The sequence below is a fragment of the Chiloscyllium plagiosum genome, chromosome 32, assembly GCF_004010195.1.
Source record: "Chiloscyllium plagiosum isolate BGI_BamShark_2017 chromosome 32, ASM401019v2, whole genome shotgun sequence".
NCBI lineage: Eukaryota > Metazoa > Chordata > Chondrichthyes > Orectolobiformes > Hemiscylliidae > Chiloscyllium > Chiloscyllium plagiosum.
The window spans coordinates 44,580,961-44,599,843 of NC_057741.1; the positions used below are offsets into that span (position 1 = coordinate 44,580,961).

At 38.5% G+C, this 18,883-nt stretch overlaps 1 protein-coding gene across 10 annotated transcripts in view; it reads right to left on the minus strand.

The window, feature by feature from the left end:
- Window positions 1–1,656: 1,656 nt before the first annotated feature.
- dennd4a (DENN/MADD domain containing 4A) overlaps window positions 1,657–18,883 on the minus strand; it is a 150,318-nt gene continuing 133,091 nt past the window's right edge. For 7 of the 10 annotated variants that reach the window (XM_043674611.1, XM_043674610.1, XM_043674612.1 and 4 more), the window contains 9 exons: window positions 15,809–15,984; window positions 14,407–14,577; window positions 10,300–10,498; window positions 8,221–8,475; window positions 7,516–7,633; window positions 5,743–5,769; window positions 3,529–3,691; window positions 3,085–3,149; window positions 1,657–2,678 (listed from right to left, as the gene is read on the minus strand). In XM_043674611.1, coding sequence (XP_043530546.1) covers window positions 2,542–2,678; window positions 3,085–3,149; window positions 3,529–3,691; window positions 5,743–5,769; window positions 7,516–7,633; window positions 8,221–8,475; window positions 10,300–10,498; window positions 14,407–14,577; window positions 15,809–15,984 — 1,311 coding nt within the window. In that variant the 3' untranslated portion in view covers window positions 1,657–2,541. The remainder of the gene's footprint in view (window positions 2,679–3,084; window positions 3,150–3,528; window positions 3,692–5,742; window positions 5,770–7,515; window positions 7,634–8,220; window positions 8,476–10,299; window positions 10,499–14,406; window positions 14,578–15,808; window positions 15,985–18,883) is intronic. The other 3 variants (XM_043674608.1, XM_043674614.1, XM_043674613.1) reach the window with 1 other exon arrangement.

The window sequence follows — 18,883 nt, forward strand, 5'->3', positions numbered from 1 at the left end:
AGGAAATAGCTGGGGCCCTGACAGATATTTTTGCAGCATCCTTAAACAGGTGAAGCGTTGGACAATGGGAGGGTTTCTCATGTTTACATCTATACAAGAAGAGTAGTAGGGATATTCCAGATAACTACAGACCAGTGAGCCTGACTTAAGTAGTGGGAAAGTTGCTGGAGAATGTACTGAGGGATAAAATCTATTTATATTTGGAAAAGAATGAGCTTATCAGTGATAGGCAACATGGTTTTGTGCGGGGGAGATCGTGCCTTACCAACTTAATAGAGTTATTTGAGCAAGTGACCAAGTTGATAGACGAAGGAAGGGTTGTAGATATCATATGCATGGACTTCAGTAAGACATTTGATAAACTAATGGTAATCTAATGGAGAAGGTGAAGTCACATGGTGTGCAGGGTATTCTAGCTAGGTGGAAAAGAACTGGTTGAGCAACTGGAGACAGAGAGTAGTAGTTGAAGGGAGTTTCTCAAAATGGAGAAAGGTGACCAGAGGTATTCCACAGGGATCAGTGCTGAGACCACTGTTGTTTGTGATATACATAAATAATCTGGAAGAGAGCACTGTTGGTCTGATCAGTAAGCTTGCAGATGAAGATTGGTGGAGTAGCAGAAAGCATAGGGGACTGTCAAAGAATACAGGAGGATACAGATAGACTGGAGAGTTGGGCGGAGAAGTGGCAGATGGAGTTCAATCCAGGCAAATGTGAAGTGATGCATTTTGGGAAGTCTAATTCTAGAGTGAATTATACAGTAAACGGAAGAGCCTTGGGAAAAGTTGATGAGCAGAGAGATCTGGCAATTCAGGTCCATTGTACCCTGAAGGTTGCTGCACAGGTGGATAGAGTGGTCAAGAAGACATATAGTATGCTTGCCTTCATCGGACTGCATACTGAGTATAACAGCTGGCAGGTCATGTTAAAATTGTACAAGACTTTGGTTTGGCTGCATTTAGAATCCTGTATACAGTTCTGGTCGCCACATTAACAAAAGGATGTGGACGCTTTGGAGAGGGTGCAGAGAAGGTTTATGAGGATGTTGCCTGGTATGGAAAGTGCTAGCTATGAAGAGAGATTGAGTAGGTTAGGATTGTTTTCATTAGAAATATGGAGATTGAGAGGGGACCTGATTGAGGTCTACAAAATCATGAAGGGTATAGACAGGGTGGATAGAGATAAGCTTTTTCCCAGGGTGGGGGATTCAATAATGAGAGGTCACACGTTCAAGTTGAGAGGTGGAAAGTTTAAAGGGGAATACACGCTGCAAGTACTTTACAGAGGGTGGTAGGTGCCCAGAATGCGTTGCCAGCAGAGGTAGTAGAGGTAGGCACGGTAGATTCATTTAAGGTGCATCTGGACAAATGATTGAGTAGGTGGGGATCAGAAGGATATAGATCCTTAGGAATTGGATGACAGGTTTAGACAGTGGATTTGGATCGGCTCAGGCTTGGAGGACCGAAGGGCCTGTTCCTGGGCTGTAAATTTTGTTTGTTCTTCTTCCTTTGCCTAAGAAGATTTGACTGAAAAACAAAATTATTTAATATTGCAAACCATTGCAATGGTTTTAAATAAAACCTAAAAAAAATACAAGATTCTATAAGACATTACCATTTGTTGGAATTTCATACTTTCAAACCCAACAGGAACTGATTATTTAAAAACTGTTATTTAATAAGCTAATAAATACAATTTTACTTTCCCATAGGAAACTCAATTTTAAACATTGAAAAACTGAGAGTTTACACACACATTATCTTTGACCTCAATTAACTTCTTTTCAGTAAGCACTCAAATATATTTTTAAAAGGACAGTCCGTCTCTCTGGCGCTTAAGCATTACTGCTTCAGTTTTCACTGGATTGTCTCATCCTTTCAGAACAGGAATTCAGAAGGCGGAACGTGATATATCATTTCTCTCAGAATGTAAAGCATGACAAAAACTACAAAGCAAATTCTAAAAGAAGCACACTGACTGCATTATGTATGTATCAAGCATATTTTGAAGCTGCATCATATAAGTATATATAATTATAAAGTAGATAGCATTAAAAGATTTCCTTATTTAAATATACAAATACTGAAATTACAATTTATGTGGAAAAACATGTCACTTTTACATAAAGTGTCTCTGCTACGCATTTCTCCTTTATGAATATTTATACAATTTAGACAAAGTACTTCTAAAAAGGAACATACAGGTAACAGACTTAATGAGATGCAATGGTAGCCAGGTCCATTATGTACATATTAGCAGCATACTCTGAAGAGTTGAGCCCTCTTGTTTATGCAATCCTTCTTGTTAACCTGATCCAATAGCACTATAATACAAAACTATTTAAAATACTATCTTAATTATATTTACATAGCTTTCCATTTGAATTCATTTTCTGTACATTTGTATCATTTAACCACCAAAAGATTATCATAACTTAACAGTGGCATATTTGGGGAGATTAGGTATTGAAATTCCATTGCACAATGTGATAGTTACATATCACTGATGTCAGACCAGTGATAGCAATGTCAATCAGAATTCTTAGAGGTAGGGTTCACCAAAGATCCTGCGACATTCCATAACCCCAGAGCTGGGAGGCCGGTCACAATTATGGGTCAGCTTCACCTGGCTGGGAGTTAGCTGATCATATGCTCTCTTGTATTCACGGTCAAATGCATCTGTTTGAGATATAGAAGGTAGATAATAGAAATGTTAACATGACCCTTAAAAAAGTAGATATGAAAATGAAGCAAAAATGTTTAAAAATTAACATTTTCTTTCAACTTATTTTTCAGTTTGAGGAATACTTTACAGTCCTGCTAATTCATTTAAAATTACATTCTCTTACAACTGTTTGTAGTTTTACTTGTTTAAGGAACACAATGAGCCAGTTGCAGGTTTATTGTATAAGTAGAATGCAAGGCTAAACGTTTGAAGGAAGTGTTTGTCTCTGGCAAGAAGCATCAAGGTGCTGCACCAGTTGACAAAATGCTCCTCAGAGTCAAGCACAGACTAGCGACTGTGTACAGAGTTTGGAGTGATCAATAAGAAAAACAAAATTGTAAATATTGTGTAAAGCGTTACCTATGTCAATGTTGTCTTTTCCAAGTGCCACAAGGGACAGGAACAGAATCTCTCTATATAAACTCCTTCAAAAGAAATAAAACAAAATACAATTTTAAAAAGCTTGATTTAGAAATTAACATGAAGTTTTGCAAAACTAAGCTTATAGTGTAAAAGATTTCTCTTTTAAGCCAACTGAATGATTATCTCAACTTTTTTCATTTGTCGGCTCTGTTTTCATTCTGAGGATAATTAATAAACTATCCTACACTTGACAGAAAGCTCTAGGCAAACTGATTAAAGCAAGCTTCCCATATATTCTTTCATTGCTCATCAGGATTAATGTTTGAAAAAGAATGGATTGATTGGGGATGCTTGAAAAGTTAAACAACCATAGACTGTGATTAATTGATAAAATGAGAAATGTGCAAAATTAAAAAGTGAGTGATTTATCAACTTGCTTACCGTTGCCGTTTAAAGTGTGGTTGCATGCTCAGCACCTCAAGAATCTTACTTATTGGCTTATAGATGTCATTTATCTGAATACTCTTCACAATGCTATCCAGAAAATCCTTGTTAAAAAAGCAGCCTCCATCTCGCAGTGTTTGAACAAGGGGATGTTTTTTAGCTGCAAATAGAAAAATGTAATTTGTATTAATTCTACAACTAAGCTCAAATGATTTTGCAACAGGAAATAACGTAGAATCATCCTTCCCAAAGATTTTAACTATCTTTAAAAATTGACAATGACAGGAATTCTGACTGCAAGGCTTATACTGCACCTCAGTTGAGGCAATATAATTTAATTGAACTTTGTTTTCTTTTGGTAACCAAGTGGAGATAGAGTCATAGAGATGTACAGCATGGAAACAGACCCAAATCCAGTGGCTCAGTGGTTAGCACTGCTGCTTCATAGCACCAGGGTCCAGGGTCCCTGGTTCGATTCCAGCCATGGACAACTGTCTGTATGGAGTTTGCACGCTCTCCCTGTGTGGGTTTCCTCCCACAATCCAAATGTATGTAGGCCATGCTAAATTGCCTATAGTACTAGGTGCATTAGTTGGGGAAAATGGGTCTGGGTGGGTTGCCCTTTAGAGGGTTGGTTGGGCCAAAGGGACTGTTTCCACTCTGTAGGTAATCTAATAAAAAGTATTTTGGGCGGCACGGTGGCACAGTGGTTAGCACTGCTGCCTCACAGCGCCAGAGACCCGGGTTCAATTCCCGCCTCAGGCGACTGACTGTGTGGAGTTGCACATTCTCCCCGTGTCTGCGAACATCCTTGTAAATCTTTTCTGAATCTTTTCAAGTTTCACAACATCTTTCCGATAGGAAGGAGATCAGCCTCATCTGCATTAAAAACTGTTACTTCCAGAGTGGGAAGGATGATGATTCCTGTAATTAGCCCCATTAATATTCTTGCAATTGCTTTAGAATTTGAAACAGCTGTAGTCAATTGTGCTGGTTTACATATTTTTCTGGAATTTTTATTTGGAATTTCATCTATAATAAAGCCCACTTTTTTTTATTCATATGTGGATCATGGGCATTGCTGGCTGGCCAGTATTTATTGCTGGTCCCTAGTTGCCCTTGAGAGGGTGGTGGTGAGCTGACTTTGTTAACTGCTGCAGTCCACCTGATATGGGTTGACCTACAATGACATTAGAGAGGGAATTTCACTAGGGAAACATGTCAGCCCATCCAAACAACAAGAATAATTTTGTACAAGTTAGGTTTCCTTTCAAGACAGCAGTACACAGGGGATCAAAGAGGTTTTCAAGAAATTCATTTAAAACATTCCATATGTATGACTAAGTATGTTCCTTTCTTCTCCTTCATTTATACTGTATTTGGCATAGTAAGATAGTCTAGTACTGGTTAATCTGAGTCTTGGTTTAATTGTAATTGATGAACTTGACAATTAATTTTTCAGAAGTCACTTTAATATCCTGATGCATTGAATTAGCTGGTGCCTATCAGCTAGTAACAAAAGAGGCAGCTTTCAAAAGAAAAAAGTTAAAAAAACTGGGATTTCCACTACATTGTAATCCATTTGTCCTTGCACAGGGCAGGGATGGAAGGGGTTTGGGTTAGTGGAAGGGGGTTGGGGGCTCATGTATGGTGTCCTGCTGCCTAGCCTCCTGAACAGGGAGCGTACTTAGCAAGTGCTCACCCGGTCAATGCCATTGATCTGAGGCGGGGGGGGGGGGGGGGGCGGCGGGCGTGGGTTGGGTCGGGAGGCTACAGCAAAGTTGCAGGTCCAATATACACAAGTGTGAGTCTGCTCAGAAACAAACCCTGAGATAGAGAGAGTGAGCAAGGCAGGTACAGCGAGGAAAAAGGAAACTTCAGAAAACTCAGAGTCCCAGAGGAGAGGCATTGACTCAATTAACAGTATAATCAATTATCAGAACAAAATAGTGCCTGCCCATCTTATTCGGATGATGGAGTTCCTCTTTATACAGTTTAAAAGATGTGGGTGGCAAAAAAAATCAGAAGCAAAGAAATTCACACAATGACATTGATTTAATTGTTAAATAAGCAAATACACTGCAGTTAAACTATAAAATCAAATAAGTGGTAGCAAACATTTTCTCAAAGCGATAAAACATGATTTTGAAGACAATCGTAAATTGAAGAAAAAATTGCTGACAAATAATGAAGAACAAATTGGATACTCACTCTCAAATAAAAGTGTATAATTAAGATCTGTGCAGACAGAGAAAGTTTAGTTAGTTGCATTAAGAACATGGGTTTCAATAAACAGCTGTGTTTAAAGAGGAAAACATGTAATTTGAATAAACTAAAGCTATTAACTAATCGGTTGTGAAAGTGACCCACTCCCAGATCTTACCACAGTAACCCCCCCACTCTTCCCTCAAATGCATGGCTCACATAAAGCACTTGTGGTGATCATGAATTTCGAGTAGGTGTTTAGCTGAGGAAGAAAACTAAATTATTTCCTCAGATTAGCTGAATAATATCGTCAGAAAATTCAGAATCTGCTGCTGGTTTGGTGATTGAAGCTCCCCAACTGCCAAATGTAAAAGAGTGTCCTCTAATGCCTGAAACCCTCATTTTGTCAGTCTGAAAGGAGACAGACAGGAAGTGGCTATAGTAAAGTTACAAGATGTCAAGGGGCCCACATTCAAAAACGTTTGAGAGCAGTGGGAACTCAAGAGTTTGAGATGAGTGATTAACTATTTACAGTGTGATCTAATGCTGGTTGATAACTGCGACTAATGCAAAGATTCAATGAGAACTTCATTTACACGATACTTATTAAAAACACCATAGAAAATGACATCACCACAAAAAATGACATCACCAACACAAAGAAACGCAAACATATAAATAGAAAGCAGGAAACACCAGCAGTGCTTTGTTCGGAGGCTCACGGAGGATGTTACCTCATATGGTGACAAAATATCTGAAAATGAACCTTCCAGCTCAGCAAGCAAACCTACATCCCGAACCTCAACCTGAGCTATAAATCTTCTCAAAACTCACTTATTAAAAACAAACTGTAAACATAAACATTTGAAATGTACTGAAAACATTGAGAATAAAATTAATGTAATGGCAAGCAAATTAAGAAATGCTGTGTACTTTGCAAAATTACCAGCAATAACTTACATTTGTATAACGTCTTTAATGCATGTTAATATTTCAAGGCATTTTACAAAAAAGTAATCAAAAGCCAAAACAAAGGTGGGGAGATGAAATTTGGTGATTCAAAGCTTCATCAGAGGAGAGTTTTCTGGAGAATTTTACTGGATGAGAACAAAGATGTGGATAAAGGTTGAGAATGGAATTCTAGAACTATGGGCCTAGATGGCTATAGTCACAAATGCCAATAGAGGAGCAAAGGAACAAGAAAACAAAGCTCTCACCATGCAGAGATCTCAAACAATTGTAGCACTGGAGGACAATTATGTGACGAAGGGATTTGAACTGAGAAGACAGGACTTCTAAATTTTGGGTGTTGCCAATCTGGACGCATGAAGCATGTAAGTGATGGGTAAATGGGACTTGATTCAGGTTCAGATATAGACAGCAGAGTTTTGGACAAGTTGACCTTTATGGAGGCAGGAGATTGAGAGCTTGGCCAGGAAAGTGTAGGAAAACCCGAGACCAGAGGTGACAATACCAGATAAAAGTATATAAGAAATTGCAGCTGCACATTGATAATGTTTAAAAATTTCTCAATTTCCAGCTCTCTCTTTAAAAAAAAAAGCTTAAAATTGGTTGGTAGGGATGAGCACACCCAAAAGAGTGAACAAGTGAATAAATTTCAGTGCATACTAACATAAAATGCTTCTGTAACCTTGTAACTTCAATGATATTTGAATTATGTAATTGAACGTAACAGTGATCTCGCTAATATATAGTAATTTATTTTGCTTGACACAATCTTAAGGTATTAATTGTCTGTAAACATGAACTCGTACTCACTCTTAGCATTCCAGAGGATGTAGAAAGGCTGACTGGGATCTTGATGCAATTTTAGATTGTCCCACAGCATCTGAATTAGAACATGTTTACTGTCCTCTGACATCCAGCTACGAGGAATCTGTGAAATACAACACTAACAGTGAGCAAGAAATTCAATAACGGTCCTAAGACTAATTCTCAATTGAAGGAAGAAGTACATTGAAATAATATTAATCAATTATGCTACATAAAGTGTAATTAATAGAAATTCAGAGAGGAGGCATGACTAAATAAAAGGACCAAAAAAGCTGTATGTGGAGCAATTCTAGGACTACAACCTTCTGAACTCAATATAACATCATAAATCAGAAGTCAAATGGTTACATTTTTCAGTTAATACAGGTGTCACCTTTAGGTTAATAGCAGCTGGCTGACCCTTGACTTTATACAGTCATATCATTTAGTAAACTTCCTTTAAGATGGATTTCTGTTTCTATTATGGACTACTAAATAATTTGCCCAATTGAAGACTTTGTTCTTCTAGAACTGAATTTCATCTGAGGAAAACTATTTTGAGCTGGGTAGCAGCAGGACAAAGAACTGTGTTATGCGTCTGCTGTCGGTGGTAGCTAAGGGAACAATTTAAATTGAGCACTGTACTCAATTAAAGCAAACTGGCACACAACTTTTCCTTTAGCAATTAGGCTTTATTCATCACTGGCTTACCGTCATGCTTTTGTTACAGTGTTCTGAAGTGAGTACAAGTCCTGGCAGGTTGGTGGGTAGATCAATACGCCGAAAATACCACACCAAATTCCAAAATACAATTGGATGGTGATCCACAAATGTTGCCATGGATATTACTTGATCACCTTCATTCTCAAGTAAACTTTCTAGCTCTTTCCACAACACCAAGGGGCTCAAGTAAGGAACAGTTATAGGGTCAGGATTTGGTAATTGCCATTCGAAGCCCAATCGATCCTAGAAAAAAAATTTAATCACTAATGAGTGTGAGGCTAAGACTTGGATTTAAAACTAAAACAAGGAATACATTCCAAAAATAGATCATTTAAATATTAAACTAAAACGAAATGCAATGAGTACTTTCAGTAGAATAATTGACGCAACTGGATTTCTACGCTTCCTTCAATTTGCAGATACATGAATGAAGCAGTGAGTGCACGATCCTTCCAACTGCCATTTCAGTCTGTCATTCTGGATTGATGTGGTCAGATTTACTAACTATACAATTATGAAGCATGTATCCACATTTACTCAAAATACACACTATGATGATCCTAGACCAGATCCCCATGCTTGATTACTACTTGCTTAGTGATTAGTAACATTTCTGTTCAAATTAGACTAAGTTTTGAATCCCAGGTATTTATTAAGGGAATAAAGCTACAGGATAAGAATTTTTTCCCCTTTCTTGGAGGTTCAGTGTCCTCCCTCCCTTGAGAGAAGTGCAAGCAGGGTCATTGAATATTTTCAAAGTAGACTTAGATAGATCCTTGACTGACAAAAAGTCAAGAATCATTGGGGCAGGTCAGGAATGTGGAGATGAAACCATAATCAAATCAGCCCTGATTGTATCAAATGGCTGAGCAGGGCTTGAATGGGCCAAATAGTCTATCGCCCCAAATTCATATGGTTATATGTGCAAAATTCAACAGTTTTGAACAAAGAGGTAAATTTGACCCTTCAAGGTCAGGTAAGTAAAACAAAGCATTGTATATTTGCGTTTATTCCAAGAATTAACAAGAGGCACACATAAACAAATAAACAAACAAGCAGTAACATTCGTGACGCTATACATTAAATGGCAAATGCAACCAAGATAGATTCCATTGATAGTTGTTGACATTAACAGTCACCAATAAACATTACAACTGTTTCTTTCACAAGGAATTACAAATCTTCACTTTAAAAGATCTCGCCTCTGAATTTCCTCAAATACTGCTCGAACTTGGTCTGTCTCATTGGCTGCTCACCTCTCACTGGTCAAACCTCTTCCTCCAAAATTGCTCAAAGCTATACTCATCTCTACAATTACTGGCCTGATTCTGTTTTTTTCACAGCCAACTAACTTCATTAAACTAGCACAGCTGCAGAGTTTCTCTGAAGACCAGACTTCAAAGCTGCAAATTCTGCTTGTGGGCTTCCTTGGGAACCAACTTTCAGCTGCACCAAACAGTTCTCAGAACTGCTTCTGGAGCCCATTGATCCAATGATTTAAATTAGTCCTCACCTCTTCCAAACTTCAGCAACACTTGACCCTATGCAGCCATTTTCTTCTATACCTCTGTGTTCTGACTCTTTCTGACTAATAACATCTAAGAACAAAATGATTGAAAACTGACTTTTGAACACATTTTTCCATGATTATTTGATTGTTTTGAGTATTCTATTCAAATAATCAGAGAGTATCTGGTGCTTATTACTAGGTAAAATCAAATCTGGTCAGCAATAGAACCTTCTATGCCCTTATTGCAATCTTCAGCTAATTACCCCTCTATGGCAGCCAACCTTGGAAACATAGACAAAAACTGATTTAATTCTAATACTTTTAAAGCTTCCCTTAGAAAAGGCAAGGGAAGTCCTTTGGGAGTATTAAGTATTTTATATCAACATATTAGGATATTATTAACTGATACTTTAAATTTTCTGACAAGTGTGGAACACCTTGAGTTAGCCACAAACACATTGCAGTACTTTGAACAAAATGTACATTCTATAGATATTCTTTCACTGAATACACAATCAATTGGATTCCACCTTTTTCTCACACACTAAGTCACATACCGTTGATTCATTCAGATTTGTTGGTAGGCTGCCTGTTGGAACAGTGTGGATATGGCGCCGAGTGTTAGGCTCCGCAGCTATAGAACTGCATCCGCTAATGCTTCTTGCAACAGTCTGCCCTAACAGCAGGGACTCATTGAACCCATGCCGTCTCCCTGAAGGGATCTGAATACATCTTGCTGGCACAGGCCGGTCATTTCTGGCAACAAGAAATAAATTTTAGAAGGAGGATAAATTGGCATATAAAATTCTTATTAGAAAACTACTGTAACTGAATCCTGATGAACATGCAACTACTTCTCTATGACTCTTCATTCCAGTCTAAACCTTTTTATCTGGCAATTCAATCCAAGTCAAAGAACGTCACAACAAAATATTTATTTTACACAAGCACTTGGACTTTAAAATCTTCTGCCATTCCAAGGTGACACTTGTACAAGACTGACTGCATTTTAATCTGAGTGGATTAACTACAAAACAGATTCACAGCCTTAAATGTAGGGTAGACCAATTCCAAAAATAAATTCCCAATACCCTCTTGCTCAATGATTACTAACATCAGTATGCTTCTCTCACTGAAACTGGATAGGACTTATCTTAACTTTATATTCGTAATGTTTCTTATATTCCAAAAGTACCTAATTGGCTATAAAAGGTTTTGGGATATTCTGTGATCAAGAAAACTATTGTAAATGGATGTACATTTCTTTCTTCTTCTACATTCCTGATCTTCATCTCTTAGTTATCCAATCAACTGGCTGAGTGGGCAAATATTTGTCAAATGCAATATAATGTGGATAAGTGTGAGCTTCAGTCACTGAAGGTTGGTATGTAGGTGCAGCAGGCAGTGAGGAAAGCTAAAGGCATGCTGGCCTTCATAACGAGAGGATTGGAGTATCAGAGTAAGAATGTCTTGCTGCAGTTATACAGGGTCTTGCTGAGGCCACGCCTTGAGTACTGTGTGTAGTTTTGGCCTCCTAATCTGAGGAGGGACACTCTTGCTATTGAGGGAGTTCAGTGAAGGCTCACCAGACTGATCCCCAGGATGGCAGGACTGACATATGAGAAAAGACTGGATCAACTGGGCTTGTATTCGCTGGAATACAAACATAAAATTCTGATGGGACTGGACAAGCTAGATGTGGGAAGAATGTTGTTAATGTTGGGCAAGTCCAGAACTAGGGGTCACAGTCTAAAAATAAGGGGTAAGCCATTCAGGACTGAGATGAGGAAGAATGTCTTCACTCAGACAGCTGTGAACCTGTGGAATTCTCTCCTACAGGAAGTTGCTGGAGCCAGTTCATTAGACATATTCAAGAAGGTGCTGGACATGGCTCTTGTGGCTAAAGGGATCGAGGGGTATGGGGAGAGGGTGGGAATGGGATACTGAGATTGTGTGATAAGCCCTGAATGGTGGAGCAGGCTCGAAGGTTGAATGGCATACTTCTGCATCTATTTTCTATGTTCTAACTAAAATAGACCACAAGATTCCTCTCATTCTCCAAGTTGAATCCAAACTAGGGACTCTATTGTCACCATAAATCTTACAGTATTGTTCAAAGCCTGAAGATTAGTATACGTGCAAATGATATTGTTAACAGTTGCCACTCCCCATACCAGTTTTGTTTCCCTCAAATCTGCCCTCACTGATCCTCTCTCCAAAAACGAAACGACCCTCTGCAAACTTCATTCTTTCCTTGGCAATTGTTTAAAGCCAAACCGACTGTTCACAATCTTAGTATATGAATGAGATGAGAATCCAACCACAAATCTGCATCATCACCAACAGCACCTCTGTACCACAGCATGATTCTACCCATCTCAGCTTACCTGCTATTATTCACACCTTTGTTAACTCTAGGTGTGATTGTACTAATATATCTCCTGATTAGCCTCCCACATTCTACCCTCCAAAACTGACTGCCATCTAAATCTCTGCTGCCTACAGCCTAATTTGCACTATATTCTGTTCACCACCAGCCCTTTCTGCTTGACTTCTCACACAAATACAGTAACTCCCATTTGAGTAATGATTGGATTTAAGAATTTACATTTTTTTTTCCAAATGCTTCCATAATCTTTCATGTTCCCAATCTTTGTAATCTCAAAAAGTCCCTCACAAATGTTTGTGATTCCCACATTCTGCTAATTCTGGCCTCTTCAGCATCCCTCTTCAATATTGGTGCCTTAGCTGTCTGAGCCTTCAGCTGCAGAATGTCCTCCCTGAACCTGTCCGCTACTCTTTTCTTTTAAATGCTCCTTAACACATATCTCTTGGACCAAGTTTTTAATCATCTGCCAAATATCTCCTTGGATGGCTTAATGTAATATTTTGTTTTATGACACTCTTGTGAAGTGCATCAGGATATTTTATCAGGTTGTAGGTGCTATGTAAGTACAAGGTGTGTTGTTGTTGATCCTGAACACAGCTGCACTCAGACATCACCTACTTTCTGCTTGACTTCCCCTGACATCTACTCTCCTCTGATTTTCTTGGCATTGCTACAATGCAACTGTTATTGTTTTCTTAGGAATGCTCTTCCATGCTGAATCATCACAATTACAACACAAAGCACCACTGTATCCTACTTATTTATCTGTGATGCAGCATCGCTTAAACATGAGTAATTGTCCAGCAGAATTTCCCATTCTTTTCTTGCGAATGCACAAATAACATTATTCAACAGCACTGCCCACAAAACTTATTTGACTAAGCACAAGATATTTAATTCTCTGGTCATTACTTAAAGCCAGGGAGGCACTGTGGTCAACTGGACAAGGTGTCTTCATACATAATTTACTGACAAGCTCCCACCAAAATTAAGCAAGCGTAATTAGGTTGCAATCCATGATTTTTCCCCAGTTTTGAACTATTAAACTATAGATAAGCAAAATACGCAACACAGAGAATTGTGCGTGCTTTGATTACAAAGAATTTTTTTAAAGGCCACGCCAAATCATGGCTATAATATTTAAAAATGACAGTCCAGAACAATCGTGTAGAGTTGCATAGCTTTCAATAAACTGAATGACTATAACAGTAGAGATGAACATGGAATTTTAACAAAAAGAAAATGAAACCATCAATGAATGGGTCCCACCTAAGGCACAAAAAGTCATCAGTTCTGACAGAGCAGCAGGTGCAAGTGCTTCTGATACAAAACCTTTTCAATGTTGAGTGGGACACAATTCAGTATAATCAAGAACGACAATCTAGAAACAAACTGACAGCCTGACCAGGCCCTCAGCAATCAATTAGAATATACTGGTACAGCGGTATTCATAAACGAGAGATTGAGAACTAATTCAGCTTTTTTCTTACACAACTTCTATAATTTGTAGGTAGATCACATTTATTGGTCACTGCTTAGTATTATACAACTTAATATTATACTAAAAAAAAACTTACATTTATATGGTGCTTTTCATATTTAATGGACATCCCAAAGTTTTTTAAATAATACTACTTTTCAAGTAGAGTCACAATTGGATGTAAATACTTAATGGCCTATTGGTACACAGCAAGCTCTTACATACAATAATCTAGAAATGGACTCATAACCTGCTTTTGTGAGTGAGATAGACATTTGTCAGGTCATGGGAGAAAATTCCTCCATTCAAAATAATTTTGTGGGAGCTTTTGCGCCTACCTGAGGGGATAGATAAGGTCTCAGTTTAAAATCTGGACTTCCTCAATACTTACTAAGTGTCAGCCTGGACTGGGACTGAAACATACAAACCTATGATTCAGGCAAATGTGCTACCAACTGAGCTATGACTGACTATACAAAACTATAATTGTAATAGCTAAAAACATGAAGCAACCAATTTTTAAACCTCACCATCACTAAGCTATTGCTATGGGAATCTCAGATTGGGAGATTATCAATTCTTTATTGCCTTGCTGACTGCTGGCTTTCTTGTTCAGCTGAAATAATCTGCTCTTGTGCAACTGAAAGAATTTTATTGAAGTGCAGGGCTGTGAAAACAGAGTTCTCTAACTTTAACAAAATGATACAGCTGCACTGCACGGAATTTCGGAATCGAGAGGACAAATGGGCATCCTCTGATCAGAGCTTTGATTTAGCTCATGCTCATGACATTTACCCTTGTGTGGCCGAAACTCCTTGCACTGTAATTCTTGGTGATTGAGGCTTGTTGACATCGATCACACCCAGAACAGGTGGGGAGACCATCATGTCCTTCGTCCCTGGATAGGATGGTCCAGACTGCAAACTCTGCATACTTTCTGTAGATGGACTCGATTTCAGAAAGTACCTAAATAAATTCACAGCAGTATTTCCTTTATTGTTTTTAATATTTTAAGAAAAATACATACAAATATTGTATTAACAAGACAACTAAATTATACTTGGAGTGAGGACCTTCTGTTAAAATGTTGAAACTGGACAGTTTGGTTGGATTGAGTCTTTGAAACCTATAAGATTATAGCACAATGACATGAGGCGCAGACCCATTAACTTATGGAACAGTCACACTATTTTACCACACAATAAGCTTCCTCCAAACATCATATAACATTACATCCTAAGTGAATTTTTGTATCTTTTCTGGAACTGTCACAGGCTAAAAGCATGTTACCCAGGTGACCAAATGATTTTGTACTATCAAATTAACATTGACATACAAGGATCAATGACAGCAATTTTAGATATTTAGATTTGTGGCTTACAAGAACGTTGACAACTCTGTACTTAATGCTTATCACTCATGGCTCTTCTTCAATGGCTAATTTGCACACTAGAATTGTTTGCTAAACTACTTTAGAGGGTGTACTTACTTCAGGTATAATATGGACCAGACTGATTCTTTCCTTCCTTGAAGGACATTTATAGATTCTCTTCACAAAAGGTAAAGAATCTCCAAACTTATACTGAAGTTAACTACGCTCAAAAATATGGGCTTCACTGTGTTAATTGGGAAAGTTGCGAACCAGTTGTGTTAATTGAACAGCTCAGCATCACAAGTATGGCTCAGGAATTCGATTAGACTTGGAATGTAAAATGTTTATCTCTTGACAGATGCTGCCAGATTTCTTAGTATTTTCTATTTTTATTTCATGTTACAGCATTCACAATTTTGTGCTTTGTTTTCATAAATTGGATTACCTAATTGGAAATTTTCATCAAAATTATCCAGAGCATATTTAGCATTTGTTCCATACATTTTTCAATGCTATCTTTTACTGAGTATATTTTGTAAACCAAACTCTTTCACAGAACATTGCAAGATGCCCAACTAGGAAACCCTGGGACCATGGCTCTTCCTCTTTCATACTGTTTGATCAGCTTACTGACAGTCCAAAGAACCTGTGAAGTAGTTAGTGATTTGATTCGTTTTAGGAATAGGTCATGGGTAGATGATTCTTGGGACAGTAAATTACGGAAAATAGGCGAGTTCCCAAAAAATTGTTAAATGAAATGAAATAATGAAATATACTCTGTTCATTCACACATACATATTCACATTATACTGTAGAACGTATTACCTGCCAGGACCTCGCAGATCTCGAATTTCAATGCCAAGGAAAGGAAGAAACAAATTGCCACAGAAAGGACATGTTGTGTTGAGGTTGGAGTCATCTGCTGTCCAGCCAGCCATAATTTCCTCGTCATACACTAGTGAGTCACAAGTTCGACAACGTGAACAGCTGGAGATGAGAATCTGAAACATTAATGATAAACGTGTTTTTCTTCTCTGTTTTAAAGAAACTCTCAAAAGTAAAATTCACAATATTGATTGTATGCAATTAATATGAATAGAACGTGGTTAGCATCAAATATTAGTGCTGTTATCAATAAGAATTCTCACATGGCCCATCTAAAGCATGTCTTAGACAGAAATTCTAGATTAAAAAAAAATTCTTTTAACTTCCTCTTTTGAATCCAAAATTAACACAACAAAGTACTTTCCCCTTTTTGCTGTTTCTCTATTGTCTAAAAACAACATGGTCTCTGGGTATAAAATACTGACATGGCAACCTTAATACTAAACAGTTATTTATTTGAAAACTGTAGCTAATCTTTATAATAACATAAGTATTTGCTCCTGAATGGAGAAAGAACGTGCCCAGAAGGCAAACACTCCTACTGAAGTGAGTATTGTTAGAATTTAGAATCAGGTAGCCTTTGACCCACTGAATTTGCATCTTTGGCAGAGAAATTGAAATCAATCTATTTCAGAGTCCCACTCTGTCCCCACTGCCTTGTATATTCTTCGAGATGAATACTTTTAATACTCACTTTATCGCTCATCTCATTGCTGTCTGATACACAGTGACCAAATGTCAACACAACAGTCAAAAATATAACAGAACAGAAACATAATCTCATCAATGACCTAGTCACCAGCCTTCAGAACTCTACAGTAATCCACAGCATTTGATAATTATTATCAGCAGATAAAAGCTATTGGAGAATCTTAATGAACTAAACTTTGACAAATTCCCATGACTAAAAGGCCTACCCTCTGGAGCCAGATGGTTGGTGCACTGGCCAAGGTTTTCCAAACTTCCTTAGAGTCAGGAATGGTGACACTGTTTTCTCTCTCTTCCTTGAAAAGCTAAGAATGACATGCCAGTTATGATGGTCATTCATTGCGAAAATGCTGGAATCTATTATTAAATCAGTCTTAAAGGTGCACTTATGACATATATGAAAGAACAAGTCGCCACGGTTTTCCACTGAGAAAACCTTGATTTAGCAGACTTAGGCCAAAAAAAATGGAGGTGAAAAAGTATAGAATCATAGAATCCCTACAGTGTGGAAACAGGTCCTTCGGCCCAACAAGTCCACAACGACCCTCTGAAGGAACCCACACAGACCCAGTCCCCTATCCTATTACTCTACATTTACCCCTGAATAATGCACTGATCCTACACACCCCTGAACACTATGGGCAATTTAGCATGGCAAATTCACTTAACCTGTACATTTTTGGACAGTGGGAGGAAACCGGAGCACACCATCGCAGACACGGGGCGAATGTGAAAACTCCAGAGGCTGGAGTCAACCACAGTCCCTGGTGCTGTGAGGCAGCAGTGCTAACCACTGAGCCACTGTGCTACCTCTTTTTTTTTTAAAAATCAGACCCTTTTAGCCCACAGAGTCTGCTCCACCATTCAATGAAATCATGGCTGATCTGATAATCCTCCACTTCCCCGCCTTTTCCCCAGAACTTCGAATTTCCTTACTGACTAAAAATCTGTTAATCTCAACCTTGAATATTCTTAACAACCCAGCCAAAACAGTCTTCTGCGGTAAAGAAATCCCCAGATTGGATGTCTTGGAGAAGAAATTGTACATCTGGATCTTAAATTGGTGACCCCTTATTCTGAAATTACTCCTCTGATTCTAGACTCCCTTTACCGGGGAAACAATCTCTCAGCATTCACTCTATTAAGCTCCTGAAGATATGCATATGTTTCAATCAGGTTTCCTCTCATTTTCTTAAACTCTGAATTGAAGCCTAACCTACTCGACCATTATATCTTTCTATAGATAAGGGGATCAAAATTGTTCACAGTATTATGGGTATGGTTTGGCTAGTGACTTGTACAGTTTTAGCAAGACTTCTCTATTTGTATATTCCATTCCCTTGAAGATAAAAATCAATATTCCATTTGTCTTTCCAATTACCTACTGAATTAACCACATTTTTTTTGTGATTCATGAACAAAGACACCCAAATCCTTGTCTTTCCCTATTTAAATAATAATGAGCTCTTCTATTCTTCCTGCTAAAGTGTATAACCTCACATTATATTCCATCTGCCAATTTTTTGCCCACTCACTTAACCTGTCTATAATCCTCTGTAGCAAACTCTTTCCATCATCCTCATCACTTGCTTTTCTACTTATTTTTGTGACATTCGCAAATTTGGCGAAAGGACATTCACTTCCATCATCCAAGTCTTTGATAGACAATATAAATAACTGTAGGCCCATCCCTGATGCAACTAATAAGTAGACAAAGGAGATCAGATTTATGTAGTATACCTGAATTTCCAAAAGGCATTCAATAAGGTGCCACTGAAAGGTTATCTGGCAAGGTAAGAGTTTATGGAGAAAGTGAGGACTGCAGATGCTGGAGATCAGAGCTGAAAATGTGTTGCCGGAAAAGCGCAGCAGGTCAGGCAGCATCCAAGGAACAGGAGAATCGACGTTTCGGGCATAAGCCCTTCTTCAGGAATGAGGAAAGTGTGTCCAGCAGGCTAAGATAAAAGGTAGGGAGGAGGGACTTGGGGGAGGGGCGTCGGAAATGTGATAGGTGGAAAGAGGTCAAGGTGAGGGTGATAGGTCAGACGGGAGTGGGGGCGGAGAGGTCGGGAAGAAGATTGCAGGTTAGGAAGGCGGTGCTGAATTCGATGGATTTGACTGAGACAAGGTGGGGGGAGGGGAAATACCTTGTCTCAGTCAAATCCATCGAACTCAGCACCGCCTTCCTAACCTGCAATCTTCTTCCCCACCTCTCTGCCCCCACCCCAGTCTGGCCTATCACCCTCACCTTGACCTCCCTCCACCTATCGCATTTCCAACGCCCCTCCCCCAAGTCCCTCCTCCCTA